We start from the raw sequence: 17,048 nt of genomic DNA, 5'->3' as shown, positions 1-17,048 counted from the left end.
GGGGGAAAGAGAGGAGAGGTTTATTAATGGCGAGACGGCTGGGCGGGATTGACTTGCCACTTGGGTTTCTTGTCAAGTGCAGCTGCTCCAGACTGCTTTTTGACTCACATCACATCTCCTTGATTCAAAGTCAATGGCAGCAGCAGCTGTTTGTCCCCAACACTCAGGTCCTTTGTACAGACAGCATAGAGATGTCAGATGAGCCCGGCTCGAAAACAGAAATCAAAGACTCAAATTCAAAATATGTTTCAAATATAAAAAAAAAAACCTGAATTCATGTTCAGGTGAACAGAGAATGGCGTGTCTTGTCTTAGATGGAGACACTGTAGTTTTATGAGCCATCATGTGCAAGGTGGAGGGAAATATCTTTTTTTTTTATGCTTGGGAGGCCTCGGCTCATTTCCCTCATGCAAATGAAAGCTGCAAGTGAAAGGGGAAGGCAAATGCTATTGGAGGGCTGACAGTGCTGTGTGGAAAATGTTGTGTGACTGGCGCTGAGACCAGCACAGTCCCCCAGTGTGTGCCACTGAGGGGAAAGAGGGAGCGAGCCAGAGAGGGGGGTCCGGGGTGGGGATTTCCTTTTCATAAGGGCTTTGGCATCGAAGGGGTTTTCTCGAGAATTTATGTCACCGTGAGGGCGGATGCAAAGGCTTTAGCTCACGCAGATCTACACTCACACACAAGTTTAAAGAGAACTTCAAGCCATAAGTCGATACCACTGATGACTAACGATAATCTCACTGACTGTGCGTGTGAGTGGGCAGCGAGCAGAAGAAGCGGAGCCTGTGATTGTAGCCCGAATGTCTGCTGGGGATCTGTGGATTGCTGTAGTGAGGTCTGGTTTTTAAAATAGAAATCTTTGGATCTGAATATTGACGCAGAGGCAAAGACACAACCTCCAAAGCAAGTGAGAGGGCACTTGTAGGCACTTAGCATCCAAGAACTTCATGTAGCCTGCTACCATCCTCCAGACAGCAGCTCTGGAAGTTACGTAAGCTCCAGATATAAATACACGTTTTTTTCACAGTGAGAGAGGAGGCCAGCTGTGAGCCAGGACAGAATTGGAGCACCTTGTTCCTTTTATACTTTGTGCCCAACGAGGTCCCAGTCCAGTGCCTGTGATCTCCAACAGTAGACCCATTTCAGCATCTGCATACTGTGGGGAGATCGTGCTGCAGTAACCTTACACTCAGGATAGAGTGATGGAAGGGAAATCTGGAGCACCAGTTTCCCTACTTGTGTGTAGTTGGCTGATTCTTCCCCAGTCAACAATGAATGGACAAATTCATTAAACTCTCTGGAGGGGCTTTACATTTATGAGATGTATAATACATTGATGTGAGCTAGACTTTTATCTATCATGCAACAACAAGGGCGAAGATACAGTCTCACAAAAAGCCAAAGGGGACAAAACAAAGTGAGATATCTTTCAAAAGTTTCAACCAATAGGCTGTCAGGTAGAGGGAGACAGGGAGTTTGATTTGATAGCAGGCACAGAAGGGCAGGGTTGATCACAAATGTGTGCTGGTTTTATTGGTTGGAGGTTTAGGTCACACCTACTGTTCATGTCGCATGAGGTCACCTTTACTGTTTTCCAGGAAGTGACAGTTTTCCAGGAAGTTCAGGTCCCACAGGGTCTTCGTAAATGATATGCAAAATAATATGTACACTGAGAGTAGTCTTGAACGAGTTTCTGATGCCACGAGGGATCAATTGTTGACAGGATGTGAGCTACTTCAAGTGACAGGGAAGAGCATGTTGCTGTGCTGCTGCTGCTGCTGCATGTGTATGTATTTGTGGTAGAAACAAGTTGTTGGAAAGAGCCAAAGTGAGTGTGTGGGACAACATGGAAAAAATCTGTCATAAATTATTGATTCATCAAGATGAATAATTTCAGTCACCTGGATGCAATCATGGTGTCTCAGGAAAAAGAAACTTTTTAGTGTGTGTGTGTGTGTGTGTGTGTGTGTGTGTGTGTTTATACTCCACTACATTTATCTGACAGCTGTAGTTAGTAGGTGCTGTACTTTTATTAATATGTACTTTTAATTTTACATTAAAAACATTTTTTTCTAGTTGAGGTCATTGTCCTGAGACATTTCCCTCCAAAGTTCTCACGTGATTTTATTCTTATAAAGACAATCAGTGGTTATTTTGTGGTTATTGTTATTGTATTGTACAGTTTTCTTCTATATGTTGCACTTCAATGGCACATAGGTGGATATAACTGTAATTCCAATGGTTAACATTCACTTCTTGGGCTGGGTGAATTCATACAGTGTTGAAAATCATGTTTTATTCCATTTACACTTCACATTGAGAGTAACCTCTAACTGGACAGTCCTGGACTTGGCAAACATCCGAAGCACCGTGGTCCTGAGGACTCTAAGGCTGTTTCTCAAAACCAGGGCGGTCAAGACTGGACTTTGAGAAGGATGTTCTTTCCAAGTCTCCTTTCCAAGAACATTCTGGTACGAATTGCAAGGACGAGGAACCCTGTTTCTCAAAACCAGGGCGGTCAAGACTGGACTTTGAGAAGGATGTTCTTTCCAAGTCTCCTTTCCAAGAACATTCTGGTACGAATTGCAAGGACGAGGAACCCAGCTGTCAGAGTTTGAGACCTTCTGTTTAGCTGCTGTTGTGCACCTAATGTTAAAGATGTATTTTCCTGATTGTAAAAGTGCCTGTAAATAAACCTAAAACTGTAAAAAAAAAACAAAAAAAAAACGTATACATGTTATTTACACGTGTTTTGAATCTTCTGGCCTGTGTGAGCCAGACTCAAGGAAACTCTTAACTACCAAACAGAACAGAGACTCACCCTTCATCTTACTCTCACTGATCATTAAAACTAACAGTGGCTACAAGCCTCCTCTCCACAAGTGTCTGAGTCCTCTTTCCAATTAGCTGCTGCTTGTATATGCAGAGATCCAGCAATTACTGCACGATGCTCATTTCTCCCCTTTCTTTTCTCTCAGTAAATAAACACACCACTTACTTGAAATAAGAACACACTTAACTTAGTGTGATATCAGGGGCAGTTTTCATAGGTTTTGACTTTGATAATGTTTAGATCTATAGAATGGCCTTTGGGTAAAGACTGAACAGCAGTAATTCACTGGCGGCACAAAGCTTTCTAATTCCAGACGGTGTGGCTCCAGACTTCACTCAGATCTTCTGCAGATCCCTGGAGCTGTGTGAAGTCCCCTCCTGCTTCAGATGCTCCATCATCATCCCTCCATCACAGGACTGAATGACTCCAGGCCTGTGGTCATGAAGTCCTCTGAACGAGTGGTGTTGGCCCACCTCAGGAACATCACAGGACAACCCGCTGGACGCCCTGCAGTTTGCCTCCCGGGTCAAACAGGTCAGTGGATGACTCAGTCAGGATGGGACTGCACTGCATCCTGCAACACCTTGACTTCAGCTCGGCGTTCAACACCATCATTTCAGAAATCCTCTCCTCCCAACTCTCCCAGCTCCCTGACCTGCCTCTGTCAGTGGAGCACCAGCTTCCTGACAGGTGGGAAACAGCAGGTGAGGCTGGGGGAGGTCACCTCTTGTATATGGACAGATGTGTCCTCTCCCCACTGCTCTTCTCCCTCTGCAACGAGAACTGCATCTCCACAGACCCAGCTGTTAAACTCCTGAAGTCAGAACAACTTGGAGCTGAACTCACTGACTTTGGAGATGACAGTGGAGTGTAGGATCTGTCAGCACTACCACCCCCCAAACACACACACACACACACACACACAGTGGTCCAACAGCCCTGTGTCAACCGTGGAGACCCTCAAGTTTCTGGGAACCAACATGAACTCCAGAAGGCTGAACAGAGGATGTACTTTCCATGGCAACCGGAGAAGTCTGGTCTGCCAGACGAGCTGTTGAGCCAGTTCTACACCACAGTCATCAAATCCGTCCTGTGCACATCCATCACAGTCTGGTTCAGAGCAGCCACGAACACAGACTGCAGCGAACTGTAATGACAGCAAAGAATAAAAAAATAAATAAATAAATCATTGGTGCCCCCCAGGACCTGCACTCTTCAAGAACCAGGAACCAGGCGGAGAAAATCACACCAGATTCCTCAGACCCTGAACTCAACCTTTTTCCAACTCCTCCCCCTCCAGCAGGCTCGCACAACCATGTACACCAAAACTACCACACACAGGAGCACTGTCCTTCCTCATGCCATCAGCCTCATAAACAGCCGACCAGGATCACCTGCCACTCTTGATTCTTCAGTTAGTTATTAACTTTATTGTGAAATTAATTCCCAGTGTCTGCACTGCTGTAGAGTCACTGACAGCCTGTGTGTGTGTGTGTGTGTGTGTGTGTGTGTGTGTGTGTGTGTGTGTGTGTGTGTGTGTGTGTGTGTTAACACTCGGCCAATACATCTGATTATGATTCTAGCTTGGGTTCATTTCAGTGTTACTTTCAAACTACAAACATACTGAGACATTAGTTCAAGCTGCTCAGCCCTCCTGGGCATAAAGACAGTTTACTGAGAGAATTGTATGTAGGTGAAACAAAGGCAGAAATTCAATAACAAACATATTTTAAGTGATTATATGTCAACTACAGAAACTTTATTTCCTTGCTGACTCTACAAAAAACCACAAATTATAAGCCATGTTGTCTTCGCTAGAACCACCATGACAGTGGAAAGTGGCCTGGAGAGAGTGGCTGACTTTTTTGAAGTTTAAAATTAGTCAGCATTATTTCTGTCTGACTTTCTGGTTTTTGAGCAAATCTAAAAGTGGCCTAATTCACTGGGTCAACATGATCTCTGTGCAACCGGCTCCAGGGCTGACACGTTCAACTCTGCACTGGTCTCATACAAACTGCAGCAGTCTTGGTGCTGAGGGCTGGAAAACCATTGTTTCACGGTGTCCTTGAGCAAGGCACCTTGTCCCTCTCAGACCCAGGGGCGCTGATGCGCAGCTGACCGCGTTCAAATGCATAAGCAACAGTTTCCCTGTGAAGCGCAATAAACACAAACTGTAACCTTTAAGAACCTGCTCCGTGACAAACAGGAGGATCGGCAGAGCTGCGCGGATCGTGTTTTGAAGGGAGACGTCTGAAGTGTTTGCATGAGGCGGCTGAACCCTCCGCTCAGGTACACGCAGCCAATGGGAGCGCAGGAGGGAGTGCTCAACAGCGGAGAGGCGGTCCGCCCCGGCACAGACACAGCACACCTTCAGATGGAGATGAAGTAGCAGCGGCAGTCGATCTAAAGAGAAACGACAGCGTCTCTACCGCGGATCCGGAGGTTTTCTTCAGGGGGGACAGGTGACAGCGCAAACCGACCGACACTCAGCCGCCTCAACGTCCATCGGTGGAAATTATTGTCGTTTCACCCCTCCACCCACCCCCCCTCACGCACACACCCACCGATTGCCACAGTACATGCATTGCGATACTACATGCATTTCAGCCTGATCATCTAAGCCCAGTCCACCAAGATGGAAAATGCGCACACTAAATCAGCGACTGAAGTTTTAGACAACTTCGGTGTGAACGAAAACACTGGGCTGACTCTGGAACAAGTCAAAGTCCATTTGGAGAAATATGGACCGAACGGTGAGTAGTTTTTTATATTATCTTTTTTAATTTTTTTTATTTCACGTCACAGCTGGCGCGTGTTGAAAACCTATATGAATTTATCAGGAAACCAAACTGCTGCTGTTTGGTTTCAGGCTGTTCGTGCGCGTAAAAAAAAATAAAAAAAAATGCCTCTGGCGCGCAGTCAGTGGAAATGTAAGCGGCACATTCATTGATGCACATGCCTGTGTTGATATCGTTCAGCGCCCATCGGTTAAAGTAACACCGGGAGACGTATTGACAGGGAAGATATCGATACAAAGAAACTGATCGATTGTACAAATTCGTCCAGAGCGACTTTAAAAAAAAAAAAAAATTTATTCAGCTGGTCCCCTGAGGTCACCTCATGTCAGGCTGGTTTGAAAGTATGGCGAGTGTAGTTCCAAAGAAAGCTTATCGAAAACAAACCTGCAGCCCTCCCTCCCCACGTATTGACACTGTGTGTGTGTGTGTGTGTGTGTGTGTGTGAGAGTGAGTGAGTGTGTGTGTGAAGACAAGACATCCCTGGCTGTGATGCAGGGATGAGGAAGTGGAGGGCAGGCAGGCTCAGGCTACTGGAGTGGATGAGGATGAGGTGGTGAAGATAATGAAACAGAAAATCTTGAACAACCTGTTTTCACTTTCAGCAGTTGTTCTCCACATGGTTTATACTTTCCAGTTCAGATTACAAAATCACAGGGGGGGGGTGGCTTTGTAAAGTCTTTCAAAATACAATGTTTTAGAGTGATAAAGATCAGAAGGACTCCGACTTCTGCTGTAAAAACAAGTAAAATGACTATTTATCAGGTGTGTTTCAGGTGAAAATCTAGTTTCTGTCTGTGTGGATCATGCTGCAACACAAGCCTCCCCCCCCCCCCGCTCCCTCCGAGATCTTCATCATCTTTTACACTCAGCTGGCGTTTGAAGAGTATTCTCGTGTTGAGCTCGGACCTGACATCACCACACCTTTCCCTCCTGGCCTGTCATTTGCATGTGCGGCCAAGCTGTGGAGTAGAGCGGCACATTGTGCCAGTCAAACAGAAGCCCTTTTGTTGCAGCCAGCCACTCTACCCAGGGGCTTGTGATGACTTCATGGAAAAAAAGCAACGTCTTGCCACAGATAACATCTCTTTCGCTTTTAGCTGTGAACTTCCTGTCTTATACGAGCGTGTTGCAGATAAATGGAGGGAGGGAATACCCTTTTTCCTTTCTGGGGCTGATAGCATGGGGGTTATCCACTCTAGCTGCTGCTCCACAAGCCAAAAAAGGGGAAAAGCAGCATTAAATTGGCTTTGGTCTGTTTACTATTTTAGTACATGTCATTGCAGAGTGATGTACAGCTGCTAAACGGCTCCTTCCCCTCTGCACACAAACCGCAGACTTTGTAGTTGACTGCAAGGACTCTCTGTGCGAGCCGTGGTGTTTTGTTCCAGGGAGCGCCTGTTCAAAGCTGTTTGCGGGTGGTACGATTACCTCGCTCCCGCTGACATGCATGCACCGCGTTTCACTCTGCGTAATGGTTAGCAGGATCCGGTTATCAGAAGGATCATTAACCCAAATCAACATGTCCACAAACAGAATCTCCACGGTGCGTCCGAGCTCTGCGAGTGTTTGTGTCAGTGTGGACGCGAGAGGGGGAACAGGAGATGAAAGTGACATGATCTTCTGTCACTTCACCGCCAACGCACTGCTCCAAGCGTCTGCAGGAGGAGGCGCCGACACGCAGGGCAGACAATGTGACATGTTTGACTCAGACATAACCCTCCTCCGTGAGACTGGAGAGGTTTTACACACTCGATTTCCCTCTGGATCTCTGGGGTGGATGAGGGAGTTTAAACACGGCTGGTTTCCAGAAACACTATCTGTCCCCTCAACCCCACAGTTAATACATGTTGCGAGTGTGTCCTGCCTCATTTCTTCTATAGATAACTTAGAAATGTGCTGGAACCACTTTGAAGTTCTTTGTTTTGTCCTGGTTTTGGGATTATTTTCCCTTTTTATCATAGATGGCAACATTCATTCCAACTTGAAGCTGTGCTGCTCCATTTATTTGTCTTTAACAGCAGAGTGGCTCAAGTATGGATTCTATAGATTCTTGCCTTTTACGATGTTCTAGAAAAGCACATAAAAATCTTGTCTTTCAGGGCCACACTGTAGGTTAAAACAGGCAAGTGGTGTCCAGGCCTTCCTGGCTTTAAATCGGCACTTTCATGTGCTGTGACAGAGAAAACCCCGCTCACAAGCGTCAGGGTTTCTGATCCCTTTCTGAGATGTTGGAAAAAGAGCTTAGCTTCCACATCTGGACGGTCTGTGCTGCAGAAAAGGTGGCGGCAAACCTTTTTTCACACCTGCACATTTATAGTCCACTAGCAGCTCCTTTTATTTTCATCTTCCCTCACAGACACACACACACACTACAGGAATCCTGCTAATTCACTGCCGAGAACTGCACCGCAGTTTACCAGACAGTTTGACACTTTCAAGGCTGAAACATGTGATTCTCATGTAGTAGAGGAAGTCGCAGGCCTCTATCTCTCTTTCTCTCTCAGACACACACACACACACACACACACATGCGCGCGCGCACGCAAACGCACGCACACACATGCTCTTTGTGTGTGGGTGCACAAACAATGTTGGTGCTGTTACAGCTTGTGGTGCTTGATGATTGTATTCTGTGCCCTCACAACCTCGATTTCAAAGGCACAGTGTGTTCATTTTTAGAAAGTGTCAGTAAAAGGGCACATTGTCCCCATGAGCAATCAACTTTTTTGGGTTGGGGGGTTGGGGGGTGGGGGTGCACAGGAGCTGACACTCAGGTGAAGGAGTGTCCAGGGAAAAGGAGGTGGTGTTAGTTTATTGATTTCCTTTTCTAACATTTTGGAGAATTTTGCTCTTTGATCTGACCAAAAAAACAACGTCAAAGCTGAAGTTGTTGAGGCTTTAAAACATTAGCATCAGAAGGACTACAGCTGAGTTAAGAGTCATTACGACTTCAAATTACGTTGCACAGCTGAAAACAAAATTATTGAGGTTTTAAAAACTTGACGCTCCCTCCAGGAGAGAAGCTCAATTGCGCAACACATTCAGGTTAAACAACCTAGCAATGCATGTGATTGCACCATCTCGTTACAGTGTCCAGTGTTGGAGACATATGTTGACTTGGAGCCAACAACAACAGCAACAACAATCTTCCCAATATCCGCTGATGCCAATAAAAATCTTTTCATCTGTGCACAAGCTCCACTGAGCTCCAGTTTGAATTCCTTCCATTGATTCAATTATTAAACATTTTTTCCAAAAGTGGAAAGGTAGTGATCAGTAGATGACACCATCCTTGGTAAATTATGCAATGCTGTTGCACTTTCCTCACCCCGGTTTCTGCCACAAATAATTACAACTTCCTCTGGTGGGATCTCACTCACAGTGTTGTTTCTCTTCCTGTTCTGCAACTCGACATGAAAGGAAGCCTGAATTACTCGCTCTCGCGTTTGAAATACGAGAAAGGCGTTCTGCTGCTTCCTGCTCCTCCTCCTCCTCCCTCGCACCGACACACTCTTGATGGCACATTGCAGTGCACTCCTCAGTCAGTGGTTGTTGGCTTGCACTTCACCGTCACTTGTTCTGAAAACTGTCCAGTTGAGAGTTAAAATGCGGTAACGGTGTCGGGGGTTACGTGGGCTGAGAAAGGAGAGTTAAGTTGTAGAAAAGTCGCTTGAGTCACTTCCCCCGGCTCTGTGCGTGCCTGCCTTCAAAGAAGCTGTGATCCTGTTCTGGCCTGTCACTTGTCTTGCCTCCTCTTCATCTGTCAGTCACCACATGCCCTTATGGTATGATGATGTTGAGTCACCACAGCCTAACGCACTGTACCCGCCGCCGCCGCCGCCGCCGCCGCCGCCGTTCGGTCCAATGTGGAGATGTGTTTGTGTTTCAAGAAGTGGCAGCATATGTTGTACAGTGCGTGTCTGCCTCCAGTGTATACCATGAAGTGAACGGAAGGTCACCTCAAGGCACTCGCATAGAGATGAGCAGCATAATGAGGTGTAATGTTGTGTGTCTGGAAAAAAGAAGTAAATAAAAGAAAAGTCACGTGCCCGGATCAGAAGGATAAACCTGCTCCACTTCACTGGGACAGGCTGAGCTGAAAGAAAACAAGTGGTAGTGAAAACAACACGGCATCAAAACAGAGCAAGAACATTAATTCCCTGCCCTGTTAGTTAATTCATTATGTCATAGTGGATACTTACTAATAATGTTAAAAAGGAGTTTTATGTCCAAACAATTCCCACATTTTCACTCCTTTTCAGACGCCTTGCTGGCTTCCTGCTCCGTACTTTTTATTCAGTTTCAACAGATACAGAATTTTTTGACACCTTAAGATAAGATGGCGAAATTCAAGTTGTCAGGTATATGAAGTATGCAGCTGAGGATATTCTGTGATTTTGTTTCTACAAAGAAATCCCATTAAAAGATTAAGGTGAAAAATCTGTTAGTCTGTCTCTTAAAACTTTTCCAACATCCCTGTGTTCAGCCCCGAACCTGCTGCTTCTAACTCAAGATGGAAATCTTTAAAAAGAAAATGGTCACAAATATATACTAGCCTTTTTTTTTTTTTTAAAGGCTCAATTCTTTCCTTCAACAGCTGGACACTGTGGGTTTTAGCAAATAGTGCATTTATTGAGGACTTACTTTCAGTTGTGGATTTGTTGCACTAATGAGTATTTACTGCAGCGGCGTGGTCTAAGTGGAATTGACTCAAAATAAACTACAGTACCCATAATGGATAATGGATCATGTCACCCAGTGCAACAGTGTGGCTCACCCAGGTGTTTTCCACAGTTTTTGGACAATGATGGAGCTCGATGGCTCAGACTGAGGCTACATAGGTACGACTTTTTAATAGGATCAAGTCATTGCTGGTTTTGGTTTGTTTTGGACTTACGCTATTCAGTTTCATTTTTGGCATATCATTTAATCTTGGTGTGCTAAAAGTGTGATTTGAAAGTTATACACAGTGACACGTACATCCAGGTTTATAAGTGTAATATCCAACATTTAAAAAATTGTCACTGGTTTGATCGGCCTCTGTTGCTTCAGGGCTTAGATGAGTAAAGTTGTATCGTAGCATTTGATTGGATAGAAGTGTCGCTCTGGTTTCTAAACCTAGAATAAAGCCTATAAATAGCATGGTGTTAACACAGATATTTCAGTCTGCCGTTGGGGAGATTGCACACTATTTCTCACAGAATTCAGTTTCTCCATTTGGCTGCTGGGTGGCCGGGTGCCATCCTCCTCACTAGCCTGTTGAGATGTTCAAAAAATGGTTTCTTTGCACAGCTGTGACCTTAAAGAGGAAGCTCGGAGCCCTGATGAGATATCAGCTCTGTGCTAATCACCTCATGCATGTCCTGCTCAGTTGACAGGCCCTCTTCCTCTGTTACTTGTCAGTAGCGCTCGCCTTGCAGTGTTGTGTTAAAAAAAAGAACATTTGGAGGAAGATGGTTATTTGGTGTGTTTGTTTGAACCTGAATTGAATGTGAAACAAGCAGTGTACAGTGTTTGTGCAGTTAGAGACCAGTTGTACAGTCATTGCATAAACACAGACGCCTTATCTTAAGTAATTTCCAACAGTTTCACTCTTTCACGGCTGATGTCATCTGTGTCCTGGAAATGTTTGTGGCTATTGAAATTTCCTAATCAGGTTGACCAAAATCTGTTGATTTCGAGATGAAGTGGTTAAGAAGAAGCTCTTTAGTAAGACATGGTTTGGAACCATTTGTGAAAATATCCAATGAAAACATACAGAGCTGATGCTGCAGTGTAATTTCAGCACGCTCTATTGTGTGCAACATCCCGAGGAAAAATCCAGTCTCTTTTTCCCTGACCACAGCTCGATGATGTCAGAAAGCGTCCAGCCAATGGGCAGCTGCAGCAGCCATCGAGCTGGATCCCCGTGACATTTGGTGTCTCAATTGGCTCGAGAAGATAAAATCTCCACTTTGATACTAATTCTCCTTTTCTGACATGTTAGTCTTTCAGAGATGAGCCTCAGAAGAAATGATGTCAGCGCGGCGTGTTTCCTCTCTGTGTCTCCAGCATGAAGAGAGTTACAGGCAAACATAGCAGCTAAAATAATATGAATTCATTCCTCTCTCTCTTCTAGTCTAGTGTGACACCCCCCCCCCCCCCCCATGTCATTTCAGCTCGGGAGTCTGGATGTGTCAGCGGGTTTTTAACAGTTGCTTGATGTTAGTTGGGAAAATGTTGGTACAAATGTTACTTTGGTCTGCAATTTATTTAACAGCTGTTGAATGGGTTGCCATGACATTCGTGGTCCGCAGAAGATGAATCTTAATGACCTTGGAGATCCTGGTTACTCTTTTAGATTGAAACTATACTCTTTTGAAATATCTCAACATCTACTGGATGGATTGGCGCAACATTTAATGCAGACATTCATGGTTCGGAGAGGATGAACCCTACTGACCCTGAGGTTAACCTTTGTTGAAGTATCTCCACAACTAATGGATAGATTGCCATGAAATTGTGTACACACCTTCTGGTTCCCCTCAGGATGAAGAAGTGTAATTATTTTTGATGATCCCTTTTCATCTAGTGCCATCATCAGGTCAAAATCTCAGTTTGGTTTATCAGCAAATACCTGCTGAGTTAATGACATCAGCCCAATTCCCATCGGCCTGTGTGGTGCAAAAGCTAGCATGGTAACACACCAAACTAAGATGGTGATCGTGATAAACATTGTACCTGCTAAACACCCTCATGTTAGCATTGTCACTGTTAGCATGTTAGCATACTGCTATGTGTTTGAAAAGAGAGAGGCTTCTGGACCGACAGTGGGTGAAGAGCTGCATGTCTGGGCTCCATGTCCTTGTTTCATTATGCTGCAGAGAAGTGATTAGTGACTTGGTACCACTTCCTCCTCTGCTCCCGTACTGATCCTCAGAGCAGCTTCTCTGAGGGCGGCGGGATGCCTAAAGATAGCTGCTGACACTCACCCACTTGACACGACTGTGTATGACTTCCTCAGAGAAGGGAAGCCCTACATTGACATTTATGTAAATAAAGGAAACATTGACTTTGTCAGGCTGCAGGCGTCTCCTCCGCCGTTACCTGCGATGCCCTCTGTGTCTCAGAGATAATAAGGTTATGGGAGGAGAATGGGGGACATTTATAATTCACATTTGATACGGTTAATGCATTCAGACCTTTTCCGGTGGGAGAATACATTAGGGGAGAGTGAGCGGATATATGAAGCCATAGTAGACTATGTCATTAGGAGTTACCATCATGATATTTATAGGCCTGTTTTACTCTCTCATGGTCAGTGAATGGAGCGGGGATCCTGGAGCTGGAGCCACTTACTGAAGCAGCACAACTGTACCTCCATGGTCCTGTTGTGCTTACTGCCTTCCTGCTCACACTGCTGTTTATCTGGAGGTGTGTCTGCTTGCCTGCATGTTATCACTCATGGTGACTGTGTACTAGCAGCACTGCGGAGGCCAGAATTACACTTGTTCACATCAGAATGTGTGGAGGTTTTTGATGCCTGCAGTCAGAGCGTGCTGTATCAAGGCCCTGCTGATTACATAACAGTTATTCTTGGTAAATTTTGACAGACCCCGGCACATTACCTTGTGAAATGCTCGTTTTCAAGCAGCCTTCGTGATCCAAGTTGTCATGGTAACTGCTAAACTGCTTCTACTGTTTGTAGTTTACACAACACAGCCTGAACTCGAGCTTGTTACTGCTTAACCACACTCAGATGTGAGGTTTACTGGGGGTCCTAATAATCCGGGCTGTAATTTGTTAATGGACTCAGTCAGACTAGACACAGAGGAGCTGGCAGTGAAAGTTCCTTTATCAGAACATGGTACGTGGTGCAGATAGATACATGGCCAGTTTCCTGCTTTGCTTCCTGACTCTCTGGACACAGAAACCAGCTCCTTGCTGTTGTTGGCAACTGTCTCCAGGAAGTGTCTCCCCTCTGCTCAGCGCTGCTCGATTTTCTGCTGCGTGTAAACAAGCTCTTTTATTCATTGTCTGGGCCAGGAGGGTGGAGGGTGGAGGGGAGAGGGGAGGGGTGGGGAGGTGCTGTGGGGACATGGAGAGAGAGAGACAGAGAGAGAGAGAGAGAGAGAGAGAAAGAGGTGAAGTCAGTATTCAGGAATGTGCCTGGGCAAGCCTCGGGTTGACACAGCCCAGATGACTGTGAGGGAATCCTTGGCAGAGGGAAGCAGGGGAACCCCGCTCTACACCTCCAGCCCTTACCCTCCCTCCTTCGCTCTCTCTGTCTCTCTCTCTCTCACTCTCTCACTCTCTCTCTCTCTTTCCCCTTTCATCTCTCTTGTCCTTTCAGTCAGTCAGTCTTTGTCTCCTGCCCTGGAGCTGCAGCCAGCCTGTCTGCCATAAAAAACATTATACAACCAGGGAGGCACAGTAATGGGGAAACAGGCTTATGTCAGACTGGTGGAGCATGGAAAACTGCAGAACCCACTTCTCCACATTTCTGCTGCTGCTTCTGGCAGAGTGCAGCCAGAAGTCCCCCGTGTGTTCAGCTGTGTCCAACCTGAACTCTGAACACCCTCCAGACAGCAAGTTTATTCACAATGACTCATCAGCTATGTTACACAGGCTGAGGGTGGTCATTCATGGAGCTGAGAGATGACCTATGACAAGGGTCGGTCCTCCAAGGATCTAATAGACTAATAATGTTCAGCAGATCATCTGCAGGAGACTAAGTGTCCAATCAAAGTTCTGCACTTCAGTGATTATTAAAGAACTTATGTTCTTCTTCATGTGTTCTTTAAAAGCCTGTGTGCACTGCAAAAATCCGCCCCCCCCCCCGAATAAAGTAAGAAATTATTAAACCTCTTCAAACTCATTGGGCAAAAAAAAAAAGTCCATATTGCTTTCTTAAAAACGTTTGACTCCAGAAGTCATGATGTGAAATAATGTCTTCTTCTGCCAGTGGCATGTGTAATGCGAGTGCCTGCGAGCTTTTTGTTTTTGGAAGGAGGCTCTGGGCTCACGTCATGGGCCTTCCTCTTTCCAGCCCCTCTCTCGACAGGGTCACGTTTGATACTCGTGTAGCGCCGTCTGGTCAAAACATGCAGGGAAACACGAGGTTTCCACTGCACACTGAGAACACTGCTGTCATTTAGGGTTACAGTGCACCGCCTCCTAAATATAGCCGCTTTGCTCCGATCATTTTATAAAGCACGCTGTAATTCAAGTTCTTTCATTGCTTTATACTGTACATAACATTATGAGACATAGGATAACGAACAATAATATGTTGTTTATTCCGTGTCGGGATGTATGAAAACGCACTTTTCCAGAAAGAAATCAGAACTAAACACAAAGACTTTTATGACAGATGCAGAAAATTGAGTGGAAAATAAGCCGATCAGATGATCTCATCTCTCGTGTTCTTCAGATCTGATGGATGCTGTTTGTTACATCGGACCTGTTCTGTCGCTTTGCGTTGGACTTGATGAGGACCTGACAAACGCGGTGACTAAGCACGCCTGTGTCTCATTATGGTGACACTGATCAACAGTACTTGTCATTTCGAATGTTTTTAGAATGTGACTGATGTGTTTTCTACTCACACCAGTGACTCATGTGTGCGGTGGGTGTTGTGTTCTGGTAATCAAATCAGAGTGGTGAAGATTCTTCTCAGCTTGTCTCCAAATGCACAAAAAAAAGCAGCTTTTCATTGTAAATGGTTGATGAGAAAATAACAAGACAATGTGAACAAAAAGAGCAGTGTGTTTTTTATTCTTGGGTTTGGTTTCGTGGGAACTTACGCACGGACTGATGCAAATAAAGAAAAAAAAAGGGGGGGGGGGTGTGTTGGTGCAGGAAGCAGCCTCTGCACTGACCACTGAGACTGAAAAATAAACTCTAGCAGTTTAGAGACTGAGGCTGCAGCATGAATGTCAATGACCACCACAGTTGTGATTAGGGAATAGTTGTTGCCTGGAAAAGCTAAAAGGTTAGCTTTATTCTGAAAGTCATTGCAGACAGAGCTCCAACCGTTGATTCTTTTTATTGTTTCATCTATTCAATTATTTTTTCAGTTAATTAAAAAAGAAATGACAGTAATAGGAAAGTAACAACAGTTCCCAGAGCTCTAAGTGAGGTTTTCATATTGCTTGTTTTGTGTGACTAATTGTTGAATCCCAAATGTTTTCAAGTGACACTGACATAAAATAAAATCTGCAGATTCTCACATTTGAGAAGCTGGAACAAATATATGTTTAACATTTATTTTTAAAAGCATCAAAATATACTTCTAGTGCCAAAAGTGAGGTTAGTCATTATGCAGAATGGCCACCAACTGTAATATATTATATTGTTGAATTATAATTATATGCATTAATGTGTTCATCACTTAAAAGTTAAGATGAGGCGAATTTGAATTAATTCACTTCTGGGTATCTTGGGATTTTTAAAGGGATTAATAAAGTTTAATCTTATTTTATCATAACCCATAATAAAACATCATAATTTAGTTTCTGAATATATTTTGTATTATTAGTCTGAATCTGAAAAGTAGGTAGTAGTAACTAAAGTTATCAAATAAATGCAGTGGATTAAAGTTATAAAGTAGTATAAAATGGAAATACTCGAATAAAGTACTAGTACAATCACTAGTTTTATAACCAATCAATCTTTTCAGTCATTTCTTTGGGTAAAAATTAATTGATTTTACTCTCCTTTCTGTTTTTCATGGTCTTTTATGATATTAAACTAAATTAGATTTTTTTATTAATTTTTAAAAACACTTTTCTGACATTTAATGGACCAAATGTTTAGTTGAGAAAATAATGAATGTGAAATATGAATGGACCGAACAGAACTGAGGCTGGTTTTGACAAGTGAAATATTAATCTCACAAGAACTTCTCCGTCCACTCCATCAAAGACATGTCGAGTCCTTTATTTTAACGGTTTGAAATCATTTGTGGGCAGACAGACAGACAGACAGACAGACAGACAGACAGACAGACAGACAGACAGACAGACAGACCATCATTGATTTCAGTTAACCCTTACAAGAAAAACAGTCATATCAACAGCCTTGTTAGATTATGAAGCTGCTGGTTATTACAATGTCTGTGTTGAGTCATGATACAGCTGAGCTGAGTCTGGAGGCCTGAAGCTTCTCTAACGGCACACTTAAGGTGGAATTTGAAACATCCTGGATTAAGGATTCCTTTGTCTGTTATTCAAGAGTTATACTGGTAGTTATTCATTTCAGTAACAAGTTCGGCTGCAGACAGTATTTCTCAACTTGAAAAACAAGTGTTGCCGTGCTGCAGCATTTAATCATCAAAACCACACGGGGCGATTCTGCAGAGCGCTTTGTACGTGCACCTGCATCTCAAAGTCAGGCTGAGTTAATCAAATGTATTAACTGCTCTTTGACTTTCTCCT

At 44.3% G+C, this 17,048-nt stretch overlaps 1 protein-coding gene across 1 annotated transcript in view; it reads left to right on the top strand.

Annotated features, from left to right (window-relative positions):
• The first annotated feature begins 5,201 nt into the window (after nucleotides 1-5,201).
• The window catches only part of atp2a3 (ATPase sarcoplasmic/endoplasmic reticulum Ca2+ transporting 3), a 42,250-nt gene continuing 30,403 nt past the window's right edge, over nucleotides 5,202-17,048 (top strand). The window contains exon 1 of the mRNA XM_023418395.2: nucleotides 5,202-5,586. Coding sequence (XP_023274163.1) covers nucleotides 5,469-5,586 — 118 coding nt within the window. The 5' untranslated portion in view covers nucleotides 5,202-5,468. The remainder of the gene's footprint in view (nucleotides 5,587-17,048) is intronic.

Source organism: Seriola lalandi, unplaced genomic scaffold, assembly GCF_002814215.2.
Source record: "Seriola lalandi dorsalis isolate HSWRI2012SDOR001 ecotype SW California unplaced genomic scaffold, Sedor1 jcf7180002054581, whole genome shotgun sequence".
Lineage (NCBI taxonomy): Eukaryota > Metazoa > Chordata > Actinopteri > Carangiformes > Carangidae > Seriola > Seriola lalandi.
This window is presented reverse-complemented; position numbering and strand designations above follow the sequence as displayed.